Below are 14,182 nucleotides of genomic sequence, written 5' to 3' on the forward strand. Positions count from 1 at the left end.
TGTGTCATTTATTTCAGAAGATAAGTTGAAGTTTGAACTCCCACAACCTTAGAACATGACCTTATTTGGAAATAGGGTCATTGCAGATGTAACTGGTTAGTATGAGGTCAAGGAGCTTGGAGACAGAATATACAGATGATAAGCTAAATAATCAACTTGATGACACTGAGAGATGCCGCAGTGTTTGATGGATTATTCTAACAATACTTAAGTCTCAAGTACTGGTATGCACAATGAAGACTATGAGTTGGGGGAGGAAGAGAGTGCTGTGGGCTGGGGTGAAAAAAGTAGGTAGAAAAGTAGGCTATTGAAAGTGGTAAGGATTTGAATAAGGTCATGTGGATGGGGGCGGGAAGCAGGACGCAGCAAGATTGAGAGGAGAGGAGTGCTGATATCAGCCTCCTCTATGATTCTAAGGCATTTTGTTGACACATCTTTGATAGAAATTATTACATAAGGTTGTAGCCTCCTCTATAGAGAGCTTTTTTTTTTTTGCTTTAAAAATTTTTTTTAATTATGAAAGTATAGCACATTTACAGGAGACTTGGAAAATACAGAACAAATCTACATATAGTTCCACTATATATTGCAATTAATTTTTAAGTAGATAAATTAAGATTTCTAGTTGGAGTTCCAATGTCAAACTCTATTGAGAGCTTTCTAAGCGCAGAGACATAGTTAATTCACTTGAAAAATATTTGGCATCTATCATATAGTAGGCACGCAGTAAGTGTTGAGTTAACAGACGGATGGGTGACTAAATGGAGGAATAAAGGCTGAAACTGCATGATTTGACAGGCTACAAAGTAGCCTGGTACCACACTGAGGAGGAACTTGAATATGAGGCTAGGGGGCTAAACAAAAGAAGATCTGGCTGCCATTGTCAAAGATGGAGGTGATACTGGAGAGTTATTTTAGAAAGATGTATTTATTAGTGACAAACACATGGAAGCGATGAGCCCAGAGGAGGAAAACTTATTAAGGAGATATTACAATGGTACAGACCTAGGGGTTCTCTAAGATGTTCCACGTCACTTCATTTTTAAAAAAAGATCCGTATGACGTTATGTAAAGAATTACTATCAGGTTCCCTGTGAGTCAGCAGGAGAAGAGAAGCTAGGATCCATTGGTCATAATGGAGGAAAGTGGATCCTAAGTGCAGTTCAGTTGCTCAGTCATGTCCAACTCTTTGTGACCCCATGGACTGCAGCACGCCAGGCCTCCCTGTCCATCACCAACTCCTGGAGTTTACTCAAACTCATGTCCATCAAGTCAGTGATGCCATCCAACCATCTCATCTTCTGTCGTCCCCTTCAGTCTTTCCCAGCATCAGGGGCTTTTCCAGTGAGTCAGTTCTTCACCTTAGGTGGCCAAGCTATTGGAGTTTCAGCTTCAGCATCAGTCTTTCCAATGAATATTCAGGACTGATTTCCTTTAGGATGGACTGGTTGGATCTCCTTGCAGTTCAAGAGACTCTCAAGAGTCTTCTCCAACACCACAGTTCAAAAGCATCAATTCTTCAGAGCTCAGCTTTCTTTATAGTCCAACTCTCACATCCATACATGACCACTGGATAAATCATAGCTTTGACTAAACAGACCTTTGTAAGCAAAGTAATATCTCTGCTTTTTAATATGCTGTCTAGGTTGGTTATAACTTTTCTTCCAAGGAGTAAGCGTCTTTTAATTTCATGGCTACAGTAACCATCTGCAGGGCTTTAGGAGCCCCAAAAATAAAGTCTGACACTGTTTCCAATGCTTCCCCATCTCTTTGCCATGAAGTGATAGGAACCAGATGCCATGATCTTATCTTTCTGAATGTTGAGCTTTAAGCCAACTTTTTCATTCTTGCCTTTCCCTTTCATCAGAGGGCCTTTAGTTCTTCTTTGCTTTCTTCCATAAGGGTGAAGTCATCTGCATATCTGAGGTTATTGCTATTTCTCCCGGCAATCTTGATTCTAGCTTGTGCTTCATCCAGTCCAGTGTTTCTCATGATGTACTCTAAAGTTAAGTAAGCTGGGTGACAATATACAGCCTTGACATACTCCTTTCCCGATTTAGGACCAGTCTGCTGTTCCATGTCCAGTTCTAACTGTTGCTTCCTGACCTGCATACAGATTTCTCAAGAAGCAGGTCGGGTGGTCTAGTATTCCCATCTCTTAAGAATTTCCCACAGATTGTTGTGATCCACACAGTCAAGGCTTTGGCATAGTCAATAAAGCAGAAGTAGATGTTTTTCTGGAAGTCTCATGCTTTTTCCATGATTCAGAGGATGTTGGCAATTTGATCTCTGGTTCCTCTGCCTTTTCTAAATCCAGCTTGAACATCTGGAAGTTTATGCTTCATGTAGTATTGAAGCGTAGCTTGGAGAATTTTAAGCATTACTAGCATTACTATTTTTTGGAGAAGGAAATGGCAACTCACTCCAGTGTTCTTGCCTGGAGAATCCCAGGGACGGGGGAGTGTGGTGGGCTGCCGTCTATGGGGTCGCACAGAGTCGGACACGACTGAAGAAACTTAGCGGCAGCAGCAGCAGCATTACTTTTCTAGCGTGTGAGATGAGTGCAACTGTGTGGCAGTTTGAACATTCTTTTGCATTGCCTTTCTATGGGATTGGAATGAAAAATGACTTTTTCCAGTCCTATGGCCACTGTTGAGTTTTCCAAATTTGCTGGCATATTGAGTGCAACACTTTCACAGCATCATCTTCCAGGATTTGAAACAGCTCAACTGGAATTCCACCACCCCCACTAGCTTTGTTTGTAGTGATGCTTCCTAAAGCCAACTTGACTTCACATTCCAGGATGTCTGGCTCTAGGTGAGTGATCACACTATTGTGGTTCTCTGGGTCATGAAGATCTTTTTTGTGTAGTTCTTCTGTGTATTCTTGCCACCTCTTCTTAATATCTTCTGCTTCTGTTAGGTCCATACCATTTCTGTCTTTTATTGTGCCCATCTTAGCATGAAATATTCCCTTGGTATCTCAAATTTTCTTGAAGAGATCTCTAGTTTCTCTCATTCTATTGTTTCCCTCTATTTCTTTGCATTGATCCCTAAGGAAGGCTTTCTTCTCTCTGCTTGCTATTCTTTGGAACTCTGCATTCAAATGGATTTATCTTTCCTTTTCTCCTTTGCCTTTTGCTTTTCTTCTTTTCACAGCTATTTGTAAGGTCTCCTCAGACAACCATTTGCCTTTTTGCATTTCTTTTTCCTGGGGATGGTTTTGATCCCTGCCTACTGTACAATGTCACGAACCTCTGTCCATAGTTCTTCAGGCACTCTGTCTATCAGATCTAGACCCTTAAATCTATTTCTCACTTCCACTGTATGATCATAAGGGATTTGATTTAGGTCATACCTGAATGGTCTAGTGGTTTTCCCTGCTTTCTTCAATATAACTCTGAATTTAGCAATAAGGAATTCATGATCTGAGTCACAGTTAGCTCCTGGTCTTGTTTTTGCTGACTGTATAGAGCTTCTCCATCTTGGGCTGCAAAGAATATAATCAATCTGATTTTGATGTTGACCATCTGGTGATGTCCATGTGTAGAGTCTTCTCTTGTGTTGTTGAAAGAGGGTGTTTGCTATGACCATTGTTTTCTTTTGGCAAAACTCTATTAGCCTTTGCCTTGCTTAATTCTGTACTCCAAGGCCAAATTTGCCTGTTACTCCAGGTGTTTCTTGACTTCCTACTTTTGCATTCCAGTCCCCTATAATGAAAAGGACATCTTTTTTGAGTGTTAGTTCTAGAAAGTCTTGTAGGTCTTCATAGAACCGTTCAACTTCAGCTTCTTCAGGACTGCTGGTCAGAGCATAGACTTGGATTACTGTGATACTGAATGGTTTGCCCTGGAAATGAACAGACATCATTCTGTCATTTGAGATTGCATCCAAGTACTGCATTTCGGACTCTTTTGTTGACCATGATGGCTACTCCATTTCTTCTAAGGGATTCTTGCCCACAGTAGTGGATATAATGGTCATCTGAGTTAAATTCACCCTGTCTATTTTAGTTCATTGATTTCTAAAATGTCAGTGTTCACTCTTGCCATCTTTTGTTTGACCACTTCCAATTTGCCTTGATTCATGGACCTAACATTCCAGTTTCCTATGCAATATTGTTCTTTAGAGCACTGGACTTTACTTCCATCACAAGTCACATTCACAACTGGGTGTTGTTTTTGCTTTGGCTCCATCCCTTCATTCTTTCTGGAGTTATTTCTCCACTGATCTCCAGTACCATATTGGGCACCTACCAACCTGGGGAGTTCATCTTTCAGTGTCCTATCTTTTTGCCTTTTCATGTTGTTCATGAGGTTCTCAAGGCAAGAATGCTGAAGTGGCTTGCCATTCCCTTCTCCACTGAACCACGTTTTTTCAGAGTCACACAAATGAACTTTGTTGGTTTCAGGACAACTGGCCTCTCCTCTGGTTAGGCAAGGATGGAGGTGCCACAGCCCCACCCCTACTCCCTGGTGAGAGCCCTCTGTGCGAGGGGTTTAGAATCTTGCTCGTGTTAGATGGGTAACTTGGCCCCACCTCTGACATGCTAAGCTCATCTTGAGGCCAAAGTCTGAAGCGCTGCCAGTATTTTCAAGTGGTGATTTGATGTGTTGAGTTGTGTGCTTCCCACAGTCACTACAGAATCCAGTGGGGAGATGTCTCTCCTCCCATCAGGTCACTGCACACTATCTGCTCACCAGCCAGTGGGCAGACACCTGCCTCGCTTCCCTCAGCAAAAGGATCTTTGTTCCTGGGAAAGAAAAGAAATCTCTTCACTCTCTTTGAAGCTGTTTCAAGCACCAACCTACATCTGGCCATTGTGACTCTCTTTGGCCATGTGTTCTGGCAACTGAAGGGATTTTTGCACCAGAACTTCCATGCCAATAAAAGCAAAAGGAGACGAATGAAAACTCATTCACCAAGACCTTACCCTCTACCCCAGCTGCCTTTGCTGTTACCTCTCAAAACCAGTGGTTTATCTAGAGTTTTGACTCCTGGAGATGATAATTTCCTCTCCAATATTTAATCAAGAAAATTTTCAAAAAAAAGAAATAAAGAAAATTTTCAGAATATAGTTGAAAGAAATCTGTAGTGTAAATGCATATAACCACATCTAGATTCCAACATTAGTATTTTTTGTACTTGCTTTATCATATGCCTGTCCACCTGGAGGGGATTGTTTTTAAACAAGCCTTGTCTTAATACAATGAACAAATTTTCTGTAATAATCATGAAATAAAATGAAAAATAATATCTAGAAAACAGAGTGAAAAGGTTTATTTCATTTTGTGCAATTTTGCTAGCAAAAATAAAATTAACAAAATAAATCTTGCATACAAAATATTATATATAAAATATAACTTGCAGCTCACATTCAGTTCACACTTTTGCTTTACATTTTAAATATAAATTAATTTTGAATGGTCACATGAAAGTAACAGATGTGAAATAGTTGCAGTTCTGTTTCTTCATCTTTACAATCATCATTCTATTATTGCTTATTTGAATATCCTCTCTAACTGCAGGAATTCGTAGTCCCACAGAGGTTTTTGGAAGCAAGAATTCTGCACCAGTCAGTTCAGTCGCTCAGTAGTGTCTGACTCTTTGTGACCCCGTGGACTGCAGCATGCCAGGCTTCCCTGTCCATCACCAGCTCCCAGAGCTTGCTCAAACTCATGTCCATCGAGTGGTGATGCCATCCAACCATCTCATCCTCCTTCATCTCCTTCTCCTCCTTCCTTCAGTCTTTCTCAGCATCAGGATCTTTTCCAATGAGTCAGTTCTTCCCGTCAGGTGGCCAAAGTACTGGAGTTTCACCTTCAACATCAGTCCTTCCAATGAATATTCAGGACTGAAATGCTGAAATGCAAAAATTCTGCCCCAGGTGAGTTCAAGTGATTCCAAACTGTTAGAAACGTACTTTCAAAATGAACATGTTCAATAGAGTCCGTTTGTGTTTGAGGCCAACTATACAAATAGGTAGAGAATTTGCCTGCAATGGAGACCCATTGATTCCTGGGTCAGGAAGATCCCCTAGAGAAGGAAATAGCAGCTCACTCCAGTATTCTCGCCTGGAGAGTCTCGGACAGAGGAGCCTGGCAGGCTATAGCCCATGGGGTCACAAAGAGTGGGACAAGACTGAGTGACTAACACGTTCACTTTCACACAAATAGGAGTTCTTCAAATTAACTTATATATAACATTCCTATTTATTAAATAATGAGTAATTAAAATGTGCCATTTGAAGCTTATATATATATATTATTAAAACTTAATTGTGATGGAAGCAATTGTTTAGAATTTACAACAAAGATTTTTTTTTTTCAGAGAAGAATAATTTATCACTGACGTTATTTAGAACTATTGGCAAATGAGATTTTAAAAGTCAGCCTGTAGTTGGTTTTATGATTGTTTTAAAATTCTGTACATATAGTGCAAACTCCTATGCTTTGCTGCCCCTTCTCATTCTTGGTGTTTCAAACACATAGTTGAAAGAATTTTATTCAAAGAGAATGGTGTAATAGGGGGAAGAGACTTCAGAATAGAACGTAGCTCAATCCCAGATTGAATAAAGATAGCTGGTTGTTTTTGTTTAGTTGCTGCCATGTTGGACTCTTTGCAACACCATAGATGGTAGCCCACCAGGCTCCTCTGTCCTTGAGATTTTTCAGGCAAGAATACTGGAGTGCATTACCATTTCCTTCTCCAGGGGATCTTCCTGACCCAGGGATAGAAGTTGAGTTTCCAGCATTGGCAGGTAGATTCTTTACTGCTGAGACACCAGAGAAGCCTCTAAGATAGCAAATGAACAGGGTGAGGGTATCAATAGATAGAAAATTACTAAGAAGAAACCTCAAATGTCAAGGGATTCTTGCTAAAGGCAGGCCAAAGATTGAGATTCTCTACATTAAAGGAAGAGATTGAAGAACTTAATCAGCTATCAAAGGAAAGTAGATATCAAGGTAGTGGGATTTTCTCCATGTTGACAGCAGGATTCTTTCTACAGTTGGGCAGGCAGATGAGATAAGGATCCCAGAATGAGGCCTGGCCATAAAGAGGGCTCAGAAGAGATTATCTAAAGTTTATTCTCAAGGAGAGGGTCTTTTCAGTGGCCACTGCCCAGGACATATATTTTACTTATATTTGTGAAATGAGTAGTTCTAAAAATATAGGAAATAAATACAAAAAGGACAGGCAGTTAAAAAGGACTTCAATTTAAAATTTCCCTCTCTTACCATTATAAAGCCTAAAGCATTATTAGTCATTTTATCACTGTTAGTAATAAATAAAAAAGCCAGGAAGCAAATGTGTACAACATGACATAATTTGTTTGTCAGGCTTTACTTAGCTATCTTCCACCCCTTTCAGCAGGCAGCTTCTCACTTGCTTTCTGATGACCGTCCCCTGAATGACGCAGTTTTGTCCAGATCAGCAGAGCAGTGCTTCCCTTTTAAAGGGCGACTGATCAACTTTCCACTGATGCCCAGTGCCCAGAGGGAAGCACGCCTGTCTCACAGGGACATGGGGAGCAATGTGTGAGCCTTATTGCACCCTTGAAATTGCTCTCCTTTACCTTGAATCTCATTCAGGTTGACCTGGGGAAGAATAGGAGAAATGGAAACAGGGGACTTTCACGAGGAAGGGCCTGGGTTTTCTGAGGACTGCAGGAGGAGAGGAAGTAAAAAAGGAAACCAAAAAACCTCTTGAACAGGGATTTTTAGAGAGTGTAGCTAGAAAGCTGAGAGCAGAATTAGAAAGTGAGGCTTCTGAAGTTGGCATGAGATGCCAGCAAGAGAAATGGGTATGTGTTGGGGTGGGGAAGAATTTTTTTAAAATATTTATTTATTTGGCTGCACTGGATCTTAGTTGGGGCACTTGGAATCTTTAGTTGCTGTATGCAAAATAAATTCTTAGTTGTGACATGTGGAATCTAGTTCCTGAGCTCCGTGCATTGGGAGGGTGAGTCTTAGCCACTGGACCACCAGGGAAGTCCCTCTTTTTTTGTGTTAAATTGAGGCAAAACTGTCATGAAACATCATATAATTTCAGGAGCACAACATTATAAATTGATATTTATATACATTACAAAAGGGGTCATCATCCTAAGTCTAATCACTACCCATCACCATACAATTGACTTCCTTTATGCATTTCACCCTCCCCTGGGCAGTGTGGGGATTTCTAAGAAGCAATGCTGAGGGTTAGAAGTTAGATCTCTTAATATTCCTTTGTAGATGCAGGCAAACATTTAAAAGACTTGTAAATATCTGGGGGTTGTTGGATTGTATCCTCCTGAAGCAAACTTGCCTTGAGGCTGGGCTCTAGGAGGCCTGATTCAGAGTAACATTAAGAAGGCTTTAGTTGGGATTTGTGAAGCTCTCTGCTAGGTCCCTTTAACATTCACTATATAGCAATGAGGCAGCTTCAGTTTCTGAACTGGAGCCGGTGGAGGTAAATTGATTCCATCCCTCTAGCTAGCTTGAATATGGCAACCAGTTCTTCTCAAGCGGGAAAGTAGGGGTCTGAAAAGCTGGCTTTGAAGCACCTCTGGATGTTCACCTGCAGAACACCTAAAAATGGACAAAGAAAACAGAAATATTTCATCCAAAGCTGTTGATGTGAATGTAAGTACATTGTGAGAAACCTTCTCTTTACTTGAATGCCATTTATTGTTGACCTTGTTAGTAAAACGAGACTGAGTCACTTTAAAAAAATGAAGGAAACAATAATAAAATACTTAACCTTCCTTTGGTACTTAATGGACTTTACAAATATGAGCTTGTTTTAAAGTGCTATACTTGGTAATTGATTTGCAGCTGTTTTTCTAAAACTCCAGGGAAATTGTACTGATCTCTATACAAATTCCATTTTAAAATTTAATCAGGGCTAACTGAGACTGCCTGTAATGTGTTCCCGCACTTAAAGACCCAACTTTGGCCTTGTTAGTTCATCATGGCCTAGCACTGCTCTAAGTTTTCCTTTTTTACTTCTTGGGGGGTAAATTTTAAAGTAGCTTGACGCCATAGTCAACTCATCCTATAACAGAAAGTTTTCTTTTTAGAAACAGCATCCTCAGTCCTACAGAACATCACATTCGATGAACTCTGGTCTAGTTCAATTTCACTGGGAGGCATGCAAGCTAGATTTCACTCCAGGGGTTGACAAGAGTGTTTGGCACAAAGAATGAGGGAGCCATGAATAATTTAGAATGTTCTTGGCCACACATTATCCCATTAATTGGTAGGATTAAAGACTGGAAGACATGTACTTTGTAGGGAACAGTGAGAGAGAGTAAGAGAGAATGAGAACACTCTTAGAGGAGCGCTCAAAAGAGGAATTATTTCTTTAATATTGGTGTTCCGCATTCTTGCCTTTAAAAGAATGTGTGGTTAAAAGTTATTTTATCATTGATGTTTAGCTACCTCGACATGTATAAATCTCTCCTTCAACGAAGCTGAACTCTCACTTACATTATTAAAGAATTCACAGCATCAAATGACAGAGAGTAGAGGAGAAAAAAAAAAGAGGAGGGCAAAGAGTTAAATAATATCCTTTTTTTCCTGTCGCTGTTGCAGACAACATTTTGTATGTCAATATGCTAAAACTGGTAATTTTCTAATCTAACATGAGTCTCCTATTTCATTCTGTATTTTTTGATCATTTTTTCATTTGTGATTGAGAAACTGAATTATTGTTCAGGCCAGTCACTGACTTCTAGAGCATGCCTGTGAGGTGATGGTAAAACAAGCACTTGACCCCTGTCCTTCATCGCCACACAAACTGAAGGAGGAAAGGAACAGGCTGAGCTGACTCCATCCTGATAAAGAAGGAAGCTCCATCTTACATTCCTAGTGATCTTTGGAGTATCGGGCTGCTTGCATTTTCAGTGAACTTTGGACTATGTGCCAGGTAGCCATGGAGATAACACACCTGCAGCAGAACAGGCCTCACGGACTGATAAACACCAGATTCCGTACCAAGATTTCCCACAGTCAGAAAGAATGCAATAATCCTCTCTGTGGCCAATCACCTTGTAACCTTCATGGCATTGGTGTAGGCTACAATGTATGCCAGCTGACCCTTCTGATTATGAGTCATGGCTGTAACCTGATTGTATTTCCCTTTAACATTTTCCAGGCTAGGTTTAAGGAATTTGGGGATGGGGTCTTTAGTACTAACACTTAAGGTATGTAAGGTTTTCACAAAAGTCGGTCAGGGTCCCTGGCTAAAGAGGAAACTCTGCCTCGGACCCCCCAGTGTAATAAACTGCAGTCCACTACCCATGCTGTCCTTCTGAGGGAGTTTGCTTCCCAGAGCATTTGGCTACAACAAAACAAGAGAATCATTCTGAACTTTTCTCTTTACTGAAGCCAAACTCAGCCTCTGTACTTGGACAAAGAATTGATTTTCAGTGACAGTTTTTGATGAAGTAGAAAAAATAGCTTTATTGCTTTGGTAGTCAAAAGGAGCCACAGCGGGCTAATGTCCTCAGAATTGTGTGTCCCAACCTGGAGGGGATAGTGAGAAATTTTATAGTAATGGTTCACAGAGGATATGACCAGTTTGTGGACCACCTTCTGATTGGTTGGTGGTGAGGTAAGTGGGAGTCAACATCATTAACCTTCTGGTTCCAACCAGTCTGGGATTTACATGCTTGTGGGCAGCATACCATTAATTTCTCCTACCTGGTAGGGATTTCAGTATCTGAAAAATGGCTCAAAAATATTGTTATGTGTATCCCTTGATGGAGAACCAAGACTCTGACCCAAGGCTTGACTATTGTTCCTCCCTTGTCTCTGCATCCACCCTTCCCTAGTTAGCAACAGGTTGAACCTGCTTGTTGGAACTCAGGAAAGGTAATGGAGGCTGAATGAAGCCCATTTCCTGTAATCAAGAAATGGGGGACACAGAACAGCTTTTGTGTCCAGGAACCCCTGCACACGGGGAGGTCCTGCTTGGTTTCATGACCACCGGTTCATGAAGCCATAATTAGGAAATCAGTTCGTTTCTCTAAGGAACTCACTTCTGTTCTTACTGTCAATCCTGCCTCAGCCTAGAAGACACTGATTGTGGGAAAAAAAGCTACATATATTGCAAACACATACATTCCCAGAGATGTGGACTCAGGAATCAACCCGCATAGAATCCTAACTGTCTGCCCTTTAGGTCCTTTAGTCTTCACTTACATAAAATTCAGGTCTATCCTCTCTAGTATCTATTTAGCAGAATTGGAAAGTTGAGGGGAGAACCTGGATACAATTTCACTGGAGTTCATATACTGTTTTTTTTTTTTTTTCTGATTGGTCTTAATTGTGTGATTCAGTGCAAGTCTTTGCTTATGTAGATCATTTGATTTATGCAGGCCTTTTAGCACTAAGATTCTCCTGACTGAGTGGTTGTATTTAAGCCCTAGACTACTTCTAATTGTTAACACATCTCTCATTCTTTTGAAGATATCCAATATCTCAGTTCAGGTCATCAGTGCCCCAGGGAAGTTGCCAGGGAGACGACCACCAAGGAAACCCATCGCCGGAGCCAAACCCAAGAAGCAACTCAAGAAGAAAGCTCCCTTTTGGAACGTCCAAAACAAAATCATTCTTTTCACAGTATTTTTATTCATCCTAGCGGTCATAGCCTGGACCCTGCTGTGGCTCTACGTCAGTGAGTGGAAATCCCTTGTACCTTTGGTGTTAGGGCTTGCCCCGAGGGTTCTATTGGCAGTGCAGGTCCCATCTGCCCCTGGGTGTTTCTGATAGAATTTTCTTACTTCTTAGACTGAAAGCCATTTTCAAAACTGTTGAGGTTTTAAGGAAGAAGGCAGAATTGTCTTTCCCATTTCTTATTTTACCACCACTGCTTTCTTCCCAGAGGAGCAGAGATACCAGCATGAGAAGACCTGAGGAAAATGCTTGGGAGCTTTTGACTGGTTCAGAAATGTAACACATTTTTAGCTATGAAAAATGAATGGAATGCTAAGCTGTTTTATTTCCTCATCCACCCACTCAGGCCTGTTGCTAGGCAACCTCATGCTTCCAGCTCCCTGCACTTCAGTTTACTAATGCACCTTTCTCTTCTTTGTTTTTATGTTGTTTATCCAGTTGATAATGTTTTTGTCAATCTTACTGATGCTTTTGGATAGGAGTAATAACTAAGTTCTTCCGTGGAGAGTAGTTACCCAAGCAGCTCAGTAACTATAGCATTTATTGATTTATGCTGGACTTCCCACCCTACCCATGATTATATTTGATGCAAGATACTCTCAAGGATATTAAAATTTGATTGGAAAACTAAATTATAGGCAAAGAATTAATGAATATTGTCTTGAGAAGTTCAGGTCAATTATATATAGAAATTGATCACCTATGATTTGTGTGGTACTATGTAAGATATCAGGCACACCAAGATGCATCTCCTACTTTTAAAAAGCTCAGAGATGCATTTTCTACTTTTGAAAAACTCACAGCTCAGTGCTGGAGAGGGAGTGAGGACTGATTTTTTTTTTTTTTTTTTCTTAAGCAATTACTTTGAAGTCACAGAAGGGAAGCATCCAACAACCTGTTCAGGGATCGAGTCTAGATAAGGCTTCATGAACTGGCTTCTGAAAATTCATTTGACACAACCTGGGAGGGCCCACTATGAGCTGGACCCTGTGAAAGGCATGGAACAGAGTGGCAAACAGGAAAGAATCTGTCTTTACAGACTAGTGGAGGCAGTCAAGTCAATGAGCAATTAAGACAAACACAAAAGACACACAGCCCCATCCCAGAGCAAACCAACTTATTTCCCATCAGTTCTCTGCCAGCCCTAAACTGATGTATTTGCATTCCCTAGCGCATTCATATAAAGTTTTGGGACATCACTATGATGAGGTAATTTGTTGGTTGTCTGAACATCAGAGAAGGGCATTTCAGAAAGACAGGCTAGTATGAGGAAAGGAAAACAGGTATGAATAAGAGAATTGTTTCACAAACAACAGAGGTTAGTTTTGATACATGAAATCTGAGCATGGAGGGTGGCCTTGAAAAATGTTAAAAAACAAAAATTCAACCAAGTAAAGCTAGTGATATAATTGGCTTTATGTACTTGCTCATGAATCACAGCATCTCATCTATTAATAGTCAATAAAATAGTAAATGGTAAATACTAGCAAATAAATCAATAAATACTATTTTATTTAATAGTAAATAAAAACCTTGGAGCTCTTGAACAAAATGGAAGGTTTTATAAGCAGAAGGAGGGTGGGATAAGGAGGCTATTAGCAGAAGAGAAGACAGAATTGTTCTGGGCAGGCCCTCAGATCCTGGGGGAGCAGGGGTCTTTATCATGCGGTTTGCCTCTAGTGTTGATCAGGAATTTTCAAATTGTCTGTTTAAAGGTCACATTCCCCGGAGAGAGTGAAACTGCAATTAAGCCTTTTTCTTTATAATTTAATTTATTTACTATTATTTTTAAATTTATTTTTTGGCTATGCTGGGTCTTTGTTTCTTTGTGCAGGCTTTCTCTTGTGCATGGGGGAAGGGGCTTCTCATTGTGATGGTTTATCATCACTGCAGAGCACAGGCTCCAGGGTGAGCGGGCTTTAGTAGTTGTGGTGCATGGACAGGGCATGTGGCATCTTCCAAGACCAGGGATCAAACCTGTGTCCTCTGCACTGTCAGTCAGATTCTTATCCACTGCACCACAAGAGAAGTTCTGCAATTAGGTCTTAATTTGCAGTCATGGGGGCAAAAGACTCCATTTGGGGCTTGTGATTTTTTTTTTTTTTTTTTTGATGCACCTTGAGGCTTGTGGGATTTTATTTCCAGAGTCCAAACTCTGTCCATTAGAAGTGAGAGCATGTAGTCTTAACCACTGGAGCAACAGGAAATTTCCATGTGATTTTTTTTTTTAACAGAAATGAGGTAGACAGCTCATCTGGAAGACCATTTGTTGTTGAATGCAAGCTTGTTCAATGCACAGTGGGGCCAAATAAACCATAATATTGGACGCTGGAGTAGAGAAAGGTTTATTGCAGGGGTCAGCAAGGAGAATGGGTGACTTATGCTCTAAAGTCCCCGATGGTTTGCAGGGAGAAGTTATTACAGGTAAAATCTGGACTGAGGACTGCTGGGTATACAACTATCCTCTAATTGGTTGGTGAGCTAACAGGGTGGCATTTAAGGATTCTTGTGCTTAGCCTG

General features: G+C 40.6%; 1 protein-coding gene across 1 annotated transcript in view; it reads left to right on the forward strand.

Moving 5' to 3' along the window:
* Window positions 1–8,578: 8,578 nt before the first annotated feature.
* The window catches only part of TMPRSS7 (transmembrane serine protease 7), a 50,955-nt gene continuing 45,351 nt past the window's right edge, over window positions 8,579–14,182 (forward strand). The window contains exons 1-2 of the mRNA XM_068977384.1: window positions 8,579–8,626; window positions 11,456–11,663. Of these exons, the coding sequence (XP_068833485.1) occupies window positions 8,579–8,626; window positions 11,456–11,663 (256 nt within the window). The remainder of the gene's footprint in view (window positions 8,627–11,455; window positions 11,664–14,182) is intronic.

This window comes from Capricornis sumatraensis, chromosome 1, assembly GCF_032405125.1.
Source record: "Capricornis sumatraensis isolate serow.1 chromosome 1, serow.2, whole genome shotgun sequence".
Lineage (NCBI taxonomy): Eukaryota > Metazoa > Chordata > Mammalia > Artiodactyla > Bovidae > Capricornis > Capricornis sumatraensis.